This window comes from Patella vulgata, chromosome 6, assembly GCF_932274485.2.
Source record: "Patella vulgata chromosome 6, xgPatVulg1.2, whole genome shotgun sequence".
In the NCBI taxonomy this organism is placed as follows: Eukaryota; Metazoa; Mollusca; class Gastropoda; family Patellidae; genus Patella; species Patella vulgata.
The window spans coordinates 20957736-20975252 of NC_065884.2; the positions used below are offsets into that span (position 1 = coordinate 20957736).

The 17517-nt window shown below is 36.1% G+C and overlaps 1 protein-coding gene across 1 annotated transcript in view; it reads right to left on the reverse strand.

Moving 5' to 3' along the window:
* Window positions 1–1175: 1175 nt before the first annotated feature.
* Window positions 1176–17517, reverse strand: part of LOC130010308 (neuropilin-1a-like) — a 48204-nt gene continuing 31862 nt past the window's right edge. The window contains exon 7 of the mRNA XM_050553920.2: window positions 1176–2653. Coding sequence (XP_050409877.2) covers window positions 2280–2653 — 374 coding nt within the window. The 3' untranslated portion in view covers window positions 1176–2279. The remainder of the gene's footprint in view (window positions 2654–17517) is intronic.

Consider the following 17517-nt stretch of genomic DNA (forward strand, 5'->3'; position numbering starts at 1 on the left):
GGAAAAGATGGGCTCTTGATATCCAATATTTAAGACCAAAAAACATTTTACGATTGGTACACGAATGGTGTACCATAATGCGTTTTAGCGCAATTTGTAACAAGCGACCCGAAGAACGAGGTTAGACATATTGCACAAGTCATGTCAAACGGTGACTCCAATATTCTTATCTGGAGAACATGCGCAATAAATACTATCGGTATAGACTGGAATAACCAGTCGCTAGAGATTACCATTCGATTGAGACTTCTGGCGTATTTCGCCGAACATAACTGCTTTGAAATTAGAGTAAAAACGGAAACGATTGTAGACATTGGACCCCCCCCCCCATCTCGATAACGCCCCTTCAAACGCCTGATCACCACCCAGATTCAGAATCTACGCAAAAAACTGGTCTAGAAAAACTTGATCTCATAAATTCACAGCTCGGGTAGCGATTCCCCACTCCTTCAGCCACCAGACTAGTGTGGGTGGGAGGTGGGCACAAAACCAAACCAAACTTTTCCATATTAAAATTTTGCGTAAAATACCATGCCCAGTGCTAATCAGTCCGCCGTTTGGACGTTTTCGAGATATTCGGGGTCAAATGCGGCCATTTGCACTGAACGTGAATGCGCAGCCATTCTTTTATCATGAAAACATGATGAAAATGGTCGAAAGTAATCAGCCTTTCAATAAAAATATAAAATTCACCTTTGTTCTTTGTGAACCTGGAGGTCAAAAGGTCAAATTTTCCGTTTTTGCCTTAGGAAGATTTAAAGCAATAAATGTCAGCTTAAAATATAAAAACTAAAGCTAAACCTGTTTTAATAGGAACATTTAAAATGTATCTTTAGGTGATCTTAGCACCGAACATTTACTTTGGAACGTCATAAAAGATCTTGCATTACAGAACCAAAACACTTCGAAACCTGTTTCAAAAGTAATTTGGGCCTGGTTTTGTGCCCATTTGATGCCACCCCCCCCCCCGCACCATGTACAAAGTAACATGCAACATTATGTATGAATTATTTTGATTAGTCTCCTAGTGAAATTTGCAGACCAATGAAATTAATTGCTCATAAGGTTATCGCAGCTTTGCTCATTTGAGTATCTGTTGGTATCATAAGACCTAATAAACCACAAAACTACCGTGATAAATTCATTTTAATTAATTATCAAAAATAAATGCGAATCATATTAAATATTTATAATTACATAAAGTAACTTTATATATATTTTTGGTTTTTAATTGTTAATACTTGACAAACTATAATATACAAAGACTGTTAGACTAATGATGAGACACAGAACATGGTGTAATTGTGAACAAAATAACAAGACAAAACAATAACAAATAGTCTATTAGTATAGTGAAATAGTTTGTAAACAAACTAAACTACTAAAACACAAATGTTGGGTCTTGAATCTATTTATGTCCCAACAGTAAAACTCCGACAAAGACATACGTTGTGTAAATGAGACATTATTTCATCATGAGTCAACTTCCATCCATTCATTGGTTCATTTGGTAAAAAGAAATCAATACGCATAAAATATTAAAAGGACACGACTTCTATGACTTGGGTTAACAATACATGTAAGTGTCTATTTGATTCAATTTAATGTGTTGATTTGCGTCGAGAATAGCTGTCTGTCTACAGAAATTATAAAAGATTACACACCATAATGTTTGTACTAAGAGTCATGTTGAAACTAAGTACGAGACAGTTATATTATGATCACTACCTGCCATTATTTAGAATAACACATGACACAATTATGAAATACAAGTAACTTAGAAGTTTATTTCTGGCGACGTTCGGCAATGGTTTATTTAGAAAAGCAATAGTAATAAATAATCATATTATAGGAGAGGTTCATTGCACTGAGCATTGTATAGGGCTTGGTTTTAATGTTTTATTGGCGTAAACAAAGACACGAAACATAATAAATCTTTTCATTCGAGTCGATCCACCGATCGACAGAATAATCCACGGTTTTGTTGGGAATCAGACCACTCTTCGACTTCATTAGTTTTACGAATTGAAACCTGAAATGTAACTGATTCCTGCCATTTCTGGCTACTGGCTACTCCAGTAATGAATACTATCGATTTAAAGTAATGGCAGTAATGCATTTTCTGTTTGATAAAAGTCAAATAAATGTTAAGTGAATTCAACTATTTCTTTAAATAATATTTAAGAAACATGTTCTACATAAAAACACATCTTTGGATTTTGAGGATTTTCGATGACATAATCAAATATGTTTCATTTAAAACTTGGCGAAATGTTAAGTTATACCGAAATGGAATAATTTTGGTGATTGATTTGATTATCAATGCCTGCCACTTCTCTTTCGTCAACCATAGCTAAGTCTTCTTGACTGCCTATGGACTGTGTTGAATTGTTACGCCTTCGTACTTGGAACTGTTGTGGATTTCTTCGAATTCTTAAGTCATCTCTTGATATCTGGCGTTGTGGTTCTGGTACCGGATTTGGCTCTGAGTGGCTTCTAGTTTCAGGTATTTCATACATGGCTGAGTCTTCATAGGCTGGTAATTCAGAATAAGGTGGTGGTGGTGCTGACGATATGTTTCCAGGATATGAAGGTGCAGCGATATCATATTCTGGATTAGATACCCCGGAGTATGGTGGGGGTGATGACGTATCTATAATATAGAAAATAATACAGTTTGTATTTTACCTCTGGGATTGTTCTATTATTAAAAAAGTCGTTTAGATGAGATTTTAAAATATAAATCTGTTTCGTGTTTTCAGCATCTTCGCGTATACTTGTTACTGCTACAATTGCACGATTGTCGGACGTCCATTTTTAATATGGCGTCACAATACCAAGATGGCGGCACAGACGTCATGTCCAGTTCTTGGTCCATAAGTACACTTGTACTTATTTGATAAATGTATAAATCGTTTTGCTGTGTTAGGGGTCGTAATTAACCGTCACAATTTTGACAATCGATGATCATGAAAGATACGCTCATATTTTTCAAGAGATGGGCAGAGAAAAAGCTAAATAAGTGATTTTTCGTACAATCAGGGGCCATGATATAGGACATACCGTCCAACATGCAACAATATCAAAAAGAACCAAGATCTTTGGGATATAAACATTCATTTTAAAGTAGCTAAGTCTCTAACTCAATATCATCAAACATCTTCGACATTGAAAACACGAATTATTTGTCAATTCAAATCAACATTGGTCTTGTGATCTTACAGGGAAAAGATGGGCTTCTGATATCCAATATTCAAGACAAAATAAACATTTTACCATTGGTACACGAATGTGTTTGAGCGCCATTTGGAACAAGGGACTCAAAGAACGGGGCTAGACATATTCCACAAGTCATGTAAAATGGTGACGTTATATTCTTATTCTTATATACATTCATATTACATTATTATATGCGTTGCGACCCATTTTTGTCAATTTCTAGGTCCCAAATATTAGCGATTTAGCTCCTTTAAGTTTTATCAAAATCGTATAAAAATTGTGACCTCTAGAGTGTCCACAGGCTAAAAACGCGATATATTGGAAAACCAGGGTCATAATCCATGGGATTACTGTTCGATATATGCACAAATATCTTTGGGATATAACCATATATTTTAAGTTTCATCGAAATCGGATAAAAATTGAGACCTCTAGAGTGTCCACAACCTTGGAATTACATACCTATTACACTATTTGCGTACGAAGAGCGCCCTGTTTGTAGGCCAGTTTTGGTCCAATGTTCACGTTGTTTTAAAATCGAATAAAAATTGTGACCTCTAGAGGGCCCACAAGCTAGAAAGGTGTTTTGTCGTACAATCAGGGTGTTACCTTGGAATATAATAATTGTAACCTCTTGAGCAGGACCCCATTCAAGAAACCATCATCTGGCCGCGAACCCTCGAAGAACAAAGTCACATCATCATTTTTTTACAGATCAAGGAAACAAATCATGAGCGTGAGAGAGGGGAAAGATAATTGGCAATGTGGCAAGAGGTGTATAGATCAGAGATTTATATGCTTTTCATGAAAACATAGCATTTATTAAAAAGTTTCAGGGTAGTCTGCCACGACACCACGAAAAGTGCTCCACGACTACAGCTGGGGTTATGACCCAGGTCCTAGGTCCAAAAGCTTGGAATTAGATACACTTACACTATTTGCGTACGAGGAGCCGCCATTTTGTCGGGAAGTTTGGGTCCATTTTCACGAAATTCGCACTTATCCGTCCTTATCGTGTAACGGTGATATATTGGAACGTTTCTTTTAAAATCAGATAAAAATTGTGACCTCGAGACCACAGCTAAACACGATTTTTCGTACAATAAGTGGCCATAATCGAGGAAGTTTCGGTCCATTATGCGCGAATATTGAAAAGAACCGGGTCGTTGGATTATAAAAATACATTTTCAGTTTTATCAAAATTGGATTTTAAAAAAATGTGGCCTCTGGAGTGGCCACAAGCTAAAAACGTGTTTTTTCGTACAATCAGGGGACATAATCCATGAAGTTATGGTCCGATACATACCAATATCGACAGGAATCAAGATCTTTAGAAGATAAAGCTAATTTTTATAGTCACATTTAGCATAACAGCAGCACGTGCATCAAAAATTATCAGAAAACAATATACTGATCTCCAGGAAAATCACCCGAAAATCTTCATACAGAAACACAAAATGTTTTCCAATGCTCTAAATATCGCAGGCTAGCGAATTTGGCATCGAGAGTTGATTATGGTCTGGATAAGTTAATTATGTCTAATTATTATGTTAAGTAACAATTCGGGTCGAAAAGAGACCTGCAATTGGCAGATTTAGCTCTTGCTTAATGTATGTTTAATGAAATATTTTAATAGGGTAAATAATCAATCTGGGTATATATTTTCAAAGAAAAAAGAATTTTCATATTTTACCAAAACTATTACACATATTTCAAGTACTTACTATTTGCATCATAAACTGGTGGAACAACAAATACGGTATTATTAGAAGTGTTAAAAACGACCCTTTGGCTGTTTGATCGTGATTGTCTCGGTGGAGGGGTTTTTCTTTTCATACAGAAACGACATAGGCATACACATATAAAGATGCACAACAATGTAATGCTGCTGATTACTCCAGCCATAACTCCGTATGATTTATCTGAAATAATCACAAAAAGTACATTTTTCAAAATTCCATACGTAAATCGCCATGACTACCAAGGGAGAGTATTATGAGGATCTGATCAGGTTAATAAGGTGTGCTACTAGGAATTTCGATAGGGTTCCTCCTCATACCAAAACAAACACAATTCTAGAAATTTTGTAAAACAATCACATCAACATGGATATATTGATTGTTAACAGGAAATTACGAACAGACGGAGAGAAGTGACGACAATATACTTCCAGTATTAAATAATAAGAGAAAGGCAATTAATTTTGTTTAGTACTGATAAAATTAGTTTTTTAAATAAAAAATACCTAATTTGGCACATCAATAATCGCTAAAATGCCATTCGAAAAACACAATTTGAACTTACTTGATGAGCCACTTTCCTCTGACACACTATCTGACGTTGTGTAATATTTTACTTTAAACCCTTTATAAACACCATTCGAATTGGAGTTAAATTCAATATAAAGATATGAACCAGAGCTAAGGTATGTTGGTGTATATGTACTGTATAGTTTACCCAAAAGGTCGTCATATCTATCATAACCTAGAAAAAAAAGATCACTTACAGCATCTGTTACCTGAGACCAGAGACAGAGTGTGGGTCAACGGCTCTGGAAACCCATTTCAGACAGCGGGGTGTGGTGGTTGTGGTGGGTTGGTGTGTGGTGTGTAAAATTAAATGAAGTTTTTTGAAATTTGAAATAACCGCTGTTAACGTTGTTGTACAAGCTATCCTTATTAACTTATTTATGTCATCTGTCTTGACGTATTTTAAATGCTTTCCCTTCTTACATTTCTCAGTACTAGGTAATGAAATGAATCGAAATGGAGTTTAACGCCCTATCCGGACAGAGCCGCTACGGCCTACTCTTATATCGAATTCTAACTATCAAGGGATCTTTTATGTGCACGCAAATTTGTACACGGGACCTCTGTTTTTTGTCCCATCTGAACGACTAGACAGTTGTCCTTGCCAGGACCCCGTCCTGCATCACTGACAAGAGGGAAACACGCTGGAAAATCTGGATGAACTTTCCTCGGTACTAGGCCTCATAAATATTTAATGTGTGAAAAACATCCAAAAATAAACGAAAGATGAACTTTAATAGACATTGAAATAACACAGAATTTGAAATGTGGAATTAGTAGCAAACTTATATATATGATACAGAAATATGAAATATCTAAAATTCCATTATAATATGTGTTATAAGGAAATAAATATTAAAATGTGAAATGTACTCTTGGGAAATATATTAAAATCAATGTTTTCATGAGATGTTCGCCGCTTACCGTCATAGACCTTGACATAATCTTCTTTATCATAGGCAGGTTTAGGTCCTAAATCGGAATCAATCACTTCAAATCGAATCGTTTTATAATTGGAAGTTATCCGCCACTGACAGTACTGATCACTGTAAAATACATACATGTATCAAATAACCGTTTATATATAACATCAATCTAAAAGTCTGAACGAAATAAGTTCATACTGGTCCTTAATAGTCCGGTCGAACCTGGAAATTGTATACAAAGTTTTTTTATGGTTGATTTTAGTAGCCTATGGTGTCCTCTTTCAGAATCTGTCGGGTGAACCTCGGTCACCCTTTTGCGTTTTGAGAAATGCAAGATGGCATCTAAGACGGCCGCCATTTCAAATAATCCCCTATAACTCCCATAGTATTTAGTCTAGGATGATAATTCTGCTGTCTAAACGTATGTTCCTGGCGTCAAGGAATACACTGAAATCATTCATTATGTTGTGGGGTGATTAAATGATAGTAAAATCTAAAATTTAACTCGTTAGCGGCGGTTGAGGGTCATTATTTCACCAAACCAAACTATATCTAGAGACAAACTATTTATTTCTGGATAAAGGAGCATATGAGTAATAAGGTAACACAACACACATGCCTATCGGGGGCCACGTGGGCCGGCCCTGAAAAGGGGGCACTAACTGTTTTTTGAACATTTAAAAAACACGAAGATAACCCCCCAAAACTAAGCAATATTCAGTTTAATCCTTTGGTCATGTTTCTGGTTGCAACCTACGACTGCACAAGCGCAAAATACTGTACATAGTGAACTTTACAACTTGCTCCTGTGGCTCATCAGATGTGGATGCAACAGTGACACCCCAAGTATTACGCTTGCTTGTAGCTGCACTAGGGATGGCTTAGAATATAGTATTTGCGCTTGTGCTGTCGAAGGTTGCAACAAGACACACGACTAAAGGACCAAACTGGATATTACCTAGTTTTGTGGGGTTATTGTCGTATTTTGCAGGTAGAATTTGTCTTTTTAAATGTTCAAAACACAGCTTGTAGCCTCCTTTTCAGGACCGTCCCAAGTGGCAATGGACCCCCTGACAGGCATGTTTGTGGTGTTATTGTAGTACTCATATGCTCCTATGTCCAGAAATATATAGTTTGTCTCTAGCTATAGTTTGGTGGAATAATCGCCCCAACCGCCGCTATCGAGTTAAAGGGCCATATTGTCTGGAATTTTGGGTTTTGCTATCAAATAATCACCCCACAACACAATGAATGATTTCAGTGTATTCCTTGGCCCCAAAAACATATGGTTAGACACCAAAATTATCATCCTAGACAAAATACTATGGGAGTTATAAGGGATTATTTGAAATGGCGGCCGTCTTCTCAATACGCTCAAGGGTGATCCAGGTTCACCCGGCAGATTCTGAAAAAGGACACTCTATGCTACTAAAATCAATCATAAAAAAATCTTTAAATACAATTTCCAGGCTCAGCCATAGTTCTGCCGAACTATAAAGAGATACGAATGGTTTAACGCGTATGTTTTAGATCATAAGGTCTGTCATTGGGTCAAGTGGCGTCGTTTCGATTCCGAGCTTAAACGTGACATGTTTAACCGAAGTTCCGTGCTTTATCCTACACATAAAGTAATGTTAATATTAGAGATGCATTATGTAAGAATAACATCTGCCTTTTGTAGGTCTTTTTGGGCGGACTTAAAATGTTATATGGATTATTAATTGGGCGTTTATTCATATGACAAGTCCATAATCAACTTTTTAGACTAGATCACTGGATGGCCGTGATTTCAAATTGATTAAAACACAATCGCCATTTGATAATACAATGTCAAAATGGATTATTATCGTAACAATGGTACTTGACAATCAAGACTGCACGCTCAAAACTTCAAATACTCATAACTCCTGTCTGAATAAAGCAATATGACTGAAATTGTCAATATATTCATTTTCTATTAGGTATTTTTGAACTATTATAGCAAGAAAGACCAGACCTTTATTTAAATCTTACATCATGTAGCGTTAAATAATTATGTAATACGTACTCAACGGTAGGATATATGTAATATTTAAACTTACTTTATATATTTATTGGGATAATTAGGTGAAGTAAAATACTGAGCAATTGAAGAAGCTGTTAGTTCTAATGGTCGTCCTACAGAACATGTATCACTTTTTCCTGAAGTAAAATATTCCAAAATAACCCATTGTAATTTGTCTATTCAACGCCATATATTTCATAGAGTATGTGTAAAGTCTAAGAAAATAAGAAAAAAAATATTTGCAATCAAATTTAGTATCTGGATTACTTTTGCCTGAAGCATAATTATTATGTGAGATACCCATAATATCAAACCTGAACCCAAACACAGCTTGGAATTTCCAAATAATATTCCAATAATGTGTCTGTGGATCTCTTGTTTAATTCAGTTATATTCTAAACAGCAAAAATAAAACGTCAGTACGATTTCAAAATCAGAGAGGCACTTTAATCAAATCATTCTAAAAAAGGACTTACTAAATGGATCAAAGAAATTTTTTGTGAACAGTATGTTGACACATTAGTGATTAATTCATCACAATTCCAAGACATTACGAGAAGGTTTAGTGTATGTTCACAGTCTGTACATCAGTATCTTGCGTGCCAACCGCGAGTGTCAATAACAGCACCGAGTCTTCCAAGCGCTTGGTTCCTCTGAGCTGTCGTGAGTCGTGGCATGCTGCTGACGTTGTAGTGTGAATGATTCAACCAGGTATAGGGGTGCATTTTATAGGGCTGGTCCCGGTGAACAGCACGTGCAGCATGAGTTACATGAATATCATGGAGAAAACATTTGCAATCTCAGCAGTCAGCTTGCGTTTTTGAGAACATTTCCTGGGTTCAATTCTGTGTTTGGAAAGGAGCATGCTGCTGACGTTGTAGTGTGAATGATTCAATCAGGTATAGGGGTGCATTTTATTGGGCTGTTACATGAATATCATGGAGAAAATATTACCATCTCAGCAGTCAGCTTGCGTTTGAGAACATTTCCTGGGTTCAATTCTGTGTTTGCTCAGGTAAATTTGGAGATGTGGTCACAAATATACAATAAAAACATTTGGCAAGTTTTATGCAATGCGTCGATTCAGAGTAACATGACAACCTGACATTTCTTTTGCTGCTTAGTATATTATTGTCTCTTCATCTTTGTTTAGATTTACAATTTGAAATTAAAGAATTTAAGTTATTCTGTTTGTTCAAAGAATATATGTTTTTCTAAAATATAGATATTGACAGTTTTTATGTTAGACTATGGTGTAATGTACGATAATATGCGCTATGTTATGGAGGCCGACCGCCATTAATTTCCCCATTGACTTCAATGTTAATTCTGACCTCTTTGCCCACCTCCATCTTTTCGCCAAATTTTCACTACAGACAGCGGAACAAATGCTCATGTCTTTGCACTAAAATTTGTATGAGGTCGACCACCAAAATTTTGAAATACCCAAACTTGAAGAAGCATACTAAAAACATGTAACTGTTTACCGTGCATATCACTGTAACCAACCTGATAATTCTGTTATCCTTCCGCCTGAAACACATGAATATTTACCAAAACCTGGCAGAAAATGTTAATTCAAACCCTCTTTGTCCATTCTAGACCAAAAAATCAACAAAAATAGGCATGCAAAAGGGGAGAAAGAGACAGAGAGAGAATTTCCTATAAATAGAGACCGAGATGGTGAAATTTAATGGTGGTCTGTCTCTTATATAGTACGTGTATGAAAAAAACACTACTCGGAAACCAAAACCGATAAGACAAACCTGCAGTTATCAAATCAAGAAGAATGGATCCCGGGACCAAACTACACTGTACAGCCCAGGACCTGTACTAATACAGGCTTTACTCAAAATGAAAAAAAAATATAATGATTTACAAGAAAGACGTCATCGGCGAGAACGTTAAAATATTTAGTAATAATTAGGGCGATAATCCGGATATAATTTTGGAAAACGCTTAAAATTAATAAATAATTTGCAGCGGGTGCATCTATTTCTCGATACTATGTTATTTGGTGTTATTGTAAAATAAATGTCTATTCTTGCACATATTTTCATACGGTTTTAAAATTTAGGTTAACCCACCCGTCATTTGCTTCTTGCCTTTTTTAGGAACTCGTGTTTTTTTCGCAACAAAAAAAAAAAAATAATATCCTTACCAGTAACTCTCTCAAGTATATACTTTATTTTAAATCCTTCGTAATAAACAGAACTTGTTTTAGCAGTTACAAAATCGATCAAAACACTCCTCGACTTGGCTCTCACAGTGAACTTATCTTCATTCCCACAAAATGTTCCAACTTTATCTTGAGAATTTTTATCAGGACCTGCAAAACAAGATGAGGAATCTGGTGATTTCACGTTTTGGATTGAGTAAAGCTGAGTTAGTGTCGTTAGGGGCCATTTAGACTGAGCACGAACGCGATCGCGACCGCGAACCACTACGACTTTCTGCCCAAATCATCGTTCGCAAAAACTGTCCCATTGACTTTTGATTTCACACTCTGATTAACTAATCAATGAAAATTGTTCGTGCAAACTTTTTCAAAAAATTCAGTCTTGAAGCAATCTCCCACGTTTTCTGCGCCAAAAATCATTCGATCACATTCGACGTCAAATAGTAATCAATCAATCAATAGTAATCAGTCATTGTATTCAATCTAAACTTACATTCGATTTACTAAAGGGACATTTATACTGAGCGCGACCACGACCGCGACCTGTGGTCTTTCCGATTTTTGGCGCAAATCATCGTTCGTACTCACGGAAATTCGCAGATGAGGTTGGTGCATTTATGATTTGACCATGTCACAAGTGACCTATCACAGATACGTCACATGTATGACTTTTGACCTCGCATTCTGATTGGCTAATGAAAATCGTTCACGCGAACTGTTCCAAAAAATTCGCTCTGGAGGCAATCTCTGTGGATTACTGCGCTAACAAAAATTCGACAGCGTTCGTTTATTGAAATAGCAGCTAAGCAATCAAATGCAATCGCCGCGATACACACACTTGCTTGCTTCTGTTCTCCCCATTCAAAAAACGCGGGAAACGGAATCAAACCTAAATTTTAGGGATTACTGTCAAGATGGGTGTATAATTCGATTGAAGAAATAAACAAATCATGGTTGTTAAAATATCCATTTTATCCATTAAATGCAATAAAAAAAATACCAGAAAAAAGAAGCTAATAGTAAGTCTTAATCCTAGAATATACAGTTTGACTTAATAATTATTTAATTACTCATTATAGTTTTTGAAAACTGAGGGGGGTTGGATGGCTGAATGGTTAGCGTGCGCGCGCTGTATCATAAAGTCTGTCATTGAGTCGACTGGCGTGGTTTCGAATCCCCGGTTGTACGTGGCAAGGAGTAGGGTCGCCTGCCCAACCTCGTGGGTTTTCTCCGGGTCCTCCGGTTTCCCCCCCCACTGCTAAAGACCTCTACGCGCAAGCGAATTATGTAAATAAAATTAAACCATATGTTAGTCCCGAAATGACCTAGTCTGTGTCGAGTGGACGTTAAACCCCATTTCTCTCTCTCTCTTTTGAAAACTGAAACTAACTACTTATTTTAATAACGCATAGTACAATCAAATTAAACATATTTTATTGATAAACATCGAAACGATCAAACGCAAGATTGCGCAAGATTCAAAAACTTAGAGTAGCCCTTATTACTTATAACATCATCAATCTTAATCACGGTAATGGAGAATAAAACTATAATGCATCGCTCAATTACAATAAGAGTTAACGACAAATGAAATGTCTTATATTTGCTTAGCCTAAGCAGAAAATGTACACCATCCACATTAAACATGGCAATGGTGTAATGAAATTATGTTGAGACTTTCATCATAATCCCTTAATTATTGTGTTCCATATTATACCCGACCAACAAAATTGCTACAGAGCGAGCCACGAAGTTTGAAGGGAAAATTAGTAGTCACACAACATTCCTTTGATGAGAATCTTATTTTACGCTTTGACAAAAATACGTAAAACAATTCATCTTTAACCCAACTTTAATAAAATACGTTACCATCGTAGACGTCGACATAGTCTGTCGTACATTGTTGATATATTCTTGCTGGTAAATCACAAGCTACCACAGAGACAACGATATTGTAATTACTATCAAAAGTTATAGCTTTATTCAATCTGTAAGCGCATTCAAATCCTCTGAAATGTGAACAAAAATTGTATAAATTTTCCCCATGTTTACCTAAGGTTTGTGTGGCGGATTAAAGTGTGTCTTTTTCTGTTTTCCGGTGTCAGAATTATTTAGACATCTAATCACAAGACAAACCCATACCCAACTCTCTACATCATCGGATGGCCTAGAAACTGAGTGGATTAGACAATGTCCACCAAAGCACGGACCCGGTTTATTGAGAATACGAATTGCCAATCAGCTAGCTCCGGTCATTTTACACTATTATAGCAAGAACGGCCAGCGTTTTATCTAAATGTTTAACTAACACGGGGCATGGATGCTTTAGGCTAAAGTGTAGCACACTGCAGGACGTAAACCCTATTTCATTTCATTTCATTTCATTTGTTAACCATTACAATAATAACCGGAAGTTAATGATTAGCCGTTACAATAATAAACTCTCAAAAAATAAGTTGGTTGCTAACCATTACAATAATAACCGGAAGTTAATGATTAGCCGTTACAATAATAAACTCTCAAATAATAAGTTGATTGCTAACCATTTCAATAATAACCGGAAATTAAAAGTTAACCGTTACAATAATAAACTTGGTATTTATCAGGCTTTCCAATACTAACGTGAGCGTTGTTTGTTAACCGTTACAATAATAAACCGGGTCTTTATTGTTTACCGTTACAATAATAAACTGGGTCTTTATTGTTAACCGTTACAATAATATACAGTGTTTATTGTTAACCGCTACAATAATAAACCTGGTGTTTATTGTTAAGCGTTACAATACTAATCCGGGTGTTTATCAGACTTTCCAATACTGGGCGTTACTTGTTGAAATATTAAGTAAATAGTTGTATTTAAATTTTACCGTTTATACATGCTGGGGTAGTTTGTAGAGTTAAGGTATCTAGGAAACATATCCACAACAAAATCGTGATTACAATCTCCTGAAAAACATCATCAGATAAGTTTTGCTATTTTGCGATACTGATTAGTTTAACTATGAAGTTCTCATTCCCAAAGCATTCCTACAACATTTTGTGAAGATTTAATTGCACAAATCTCATCGCAACACTGTGAATTACCATAATCAATTTAGGTCACGTCAGAGTGTTCCATTCTATAGTTCCGACTAATCACAGCTTAGTTTTCCCAATTTTTTGTTAGACCAACCTTGCTGAAGTTTGTGTATTAAATTTTAAAGATATGTCAATTAGAATCAAACCTCGCGCGCATTAGAAAAAAGAAACTAAAACGCTTCAAAGTTGTAACAAACACTGGTTCGGAAATAGGCGAATTCATCTACATATACTTGGAGGAGTGGCCGTTGATTAACGAGACGAAACAATAGAATTTCTACCGGGGGAATTTATCGTGATCGCTTACAAGGAGATGTCACTGAATAGGAATAGCTGCTCGTACAGATTCTACTGTACCTATATAAATAATAAACATTATATAATTCAATAATGTAGTAATTGGTGAAATTTGTGAGAGGGTCTAAACTTCATACAATCTTTGGTCTAGGTAGCATGTGTATCCTAATAGAAAGCACAACTGTTTTAGCATGACTACGAGTAGCTGGTTAGATGATGACGTTTTCGTGTTGTTTGCCTCTTTTGAATTGGTCATTATTTCTGATCTACATATTGTAGATTATTATCAAATTAAAAGTGAATACAAAAGGGTATATTAACTTCGCCTATCCATGTAGCAACCTTATCCGAATGAAATGATATCTTTATATATAATGTTTATGAAACTTACCACCAATGTCAAATGCTTGATAGCTGATGTTGAAACCCTTTGCTGCATAACTACCATCACTTTTAAATTCTACTGTTGCCCAGCTATATTTAGTAATGAGAGAAAGCTGAGTACCAGTGTTGTTGTTGCATATCTTGTTAGATTGTGGCATAGCTTAAGTGTGTTTTGAGAAAAATGTAAAATTGAATATAGCCATGCAAAGCATTGAAATGCGGTACACACAGCAGCTGTGTCTCCCAAAAATGTAGGCAGCAGCTTATCCGAATAGAAAATTTGGATATTGACCAAATTTGAAAAAGATCCTTTGTGCCTTAAAGAATTCTGATCTGTATCGTTTTCACAAATTTTTCCGGACACGTTATATCTCTGGCAAATAAAGTCAGAGACTTTTGAAACTCAACAGAGTTAACCTATCCGATCTCAGTGTTTCACATTCAATTTTAAAATCTCACAGTTTTAAGGTTTCACCTTGTATAACGTTCGCAAGTTTTTCGGAACATAGGGTTAACTCTGGAATGCTAAATAACGATAGAGGTTGTCCGTCTTGACCACAGTACTACACAACCAATTTGAAGAGAATCCGTGACAAACTGTAGCCTTTATCGTGTTCACAAGTTAATTATTGACAGAGCAACGGGCTTGGGGCAATGTAATAATTATAGCCCACACTGAAATGTGGGCGTATCAAAAAGGTTTCGAAAGTCATGTTCCCAAATATTTCCTTAAGATAACCGACATCACATACTCTTCGGAATATACTTTATTCTGTCATACTGGATCTTGAAAAACTCTTAGATAATTAGAGATACACAATTGGGTCTTTATATTCACCATGACACTGGGACGCCTTTAACACCTATGGACAATCCAAATCGTATAGTTTGGTGGAAGACGCAAGGATATGTCAAATGTGACATCTAAGCATCGAGAATGTAGCTTTGTTGCGTTAACTCAAGAGGGTATAAGAATCATAGCCATTGGAAGTATCACTGTAACGAGAGTGGGGAAGCTTCCCACAAGCAGCCATTAAGGAGCTTATCTCCCTATGGTACTGATAGCGAGGACACACGTATTACTGACGTTTGATTTTACCCGCGTGTGCCTCCATTTCACTGTAAAGTAATGATGGCATGGTCTTTGTCGGTTGTTGTTAAGTTGCTTGCGACGCTAAATGGCCCACTCACACTCATACCAAAACGTTCAGCTGCATTATATCTCATCAGCTCTTCCAGTCAAATCAGTGGTGTGTTTCCATTGCATCTCCATTGTATATGATTATATAAAATAATATTTTGATCATCTCAGTATATAATTATATATAAAAACATTTTGATCGTTCTTAAGAAACTGATTATAATTACCGTCAATAATCCTCAGATAATCATCACATGTATGAGGCTTGTTTGCTAGTTCCAGATGATGTATTTTTATCTCGATCTTATACTGTGAATCTAATGATATATACCATTTACAGTGCATTGAACTAAAAGAAAAAGTACGGGCGTGCTATATATACCTGGAACAGATCATGGCGTCATCGCAGCCATCTTGGACATGTGGCGTCATATTCAAAAATCAAAGCCGTCAGTGGATGTGCAATTCTTCATGTTTCATGTCATCGAATTGGTGGACCCTGAGACGTTTTAGGAAGATCGTCTACCCCAATAACAACTACAGTAAGGTGAGTAGTGCTTGGAGACCAGGTCCAAAAACCCAGGCTACACGGCTTTGTAAAAATAAAATGATCCCGCCATGATCTCACTTTCCCTTTATACATATAAACAAACACAGGCTAATATAACATAATGTACGACTCAAAATAAATCTCGGCGAGGGGTCCCCCAGAATTTCTCATACAATATATTATTATAGCACACCATATTTCAGTTGTCATGGGACAACAGCAACATTGAAAATAAAGTAACATCAATATTTCTAACCAATTCCCTTGAACAAATCCCCATGACCATCCGTGGTACTATCCTGGTCAAAACAAAACAGCCTGTGACACAATGATCAACTACGAACTAACTTTAACCTTTGCGTTGTGTACAAAATTTCAAGGATTAATTGACGCTGGAACACTTTGTTGTTATAACTATGTGATAGTACAGTATGAGTTATTATAATTTCTGAGTTTAACAAGCCTAGAACTCAAACCTAATATCCCTTAGAGTCCTAAAGCTGGTAAGAGCCACACACTTCTTGACAGCTCTATATGCACGGCCTGCAAGCCGAGGCGGCTAACGGTATGTCTCGCTAGGAATCCAACATGAAGGGAAATCTAACCGCACTCGTTCTTATATAGTTATGTATAGATGCGTCAGTTATTAGGGTGGAATTAACAATTAACATTTTTGGGTGTTTCGTATGGGCACCGTTTTACATCAACATTATTCCATTTAATTGGACTAATCTGTACACGAGATGACTGGACGATATTATCCGAATTTCAGCAATTGATGGTTGTGGGAATTTAATGTCTGTGAGTTAGTCTAAGAAAGTTGAATCTTGCAAAATACCTACTTAACCCATTTCTTGTTGTCATCCATTTGTTTAACCACTTCAATATATTAAACAGAGCACCTTACATAAAACTAAAATAACCCCTATAGTATTACACATCTTTATCAGATTAAGGGCATTGTCACAAATGACCAATGTAACAGCAAACGATATATTGAAATATGAAAGCTAATATACTCCTAATATACCGCTAAATAAAGTAGATAATATTGATACCAATAAATCAACCAATACTTACTTTGGATAATGGCCAGGATAGAATGGTGAAGTTATATACTGGGGAGTTGTGACGGCAGTTCTTCTTCCATAAGAACATTCAACTGAAAATTTGTACCAAATATGTATATTTTCTTTTTAATCAAATTGCAACAAACGCGTGTTAGCTATGTTAAATCCTCAAAAAAATGGCATCAGGTTTTTTAGGCAGGAAAGTATACCCTGGCTCATACAGAAATCCCATCCTTACATAGAATTGGGAGTTCAAGTTGACTTAATATTGCAATAATTATCGGAAATTTTCAAAATCAATAGGATTCTTCATCTCATTA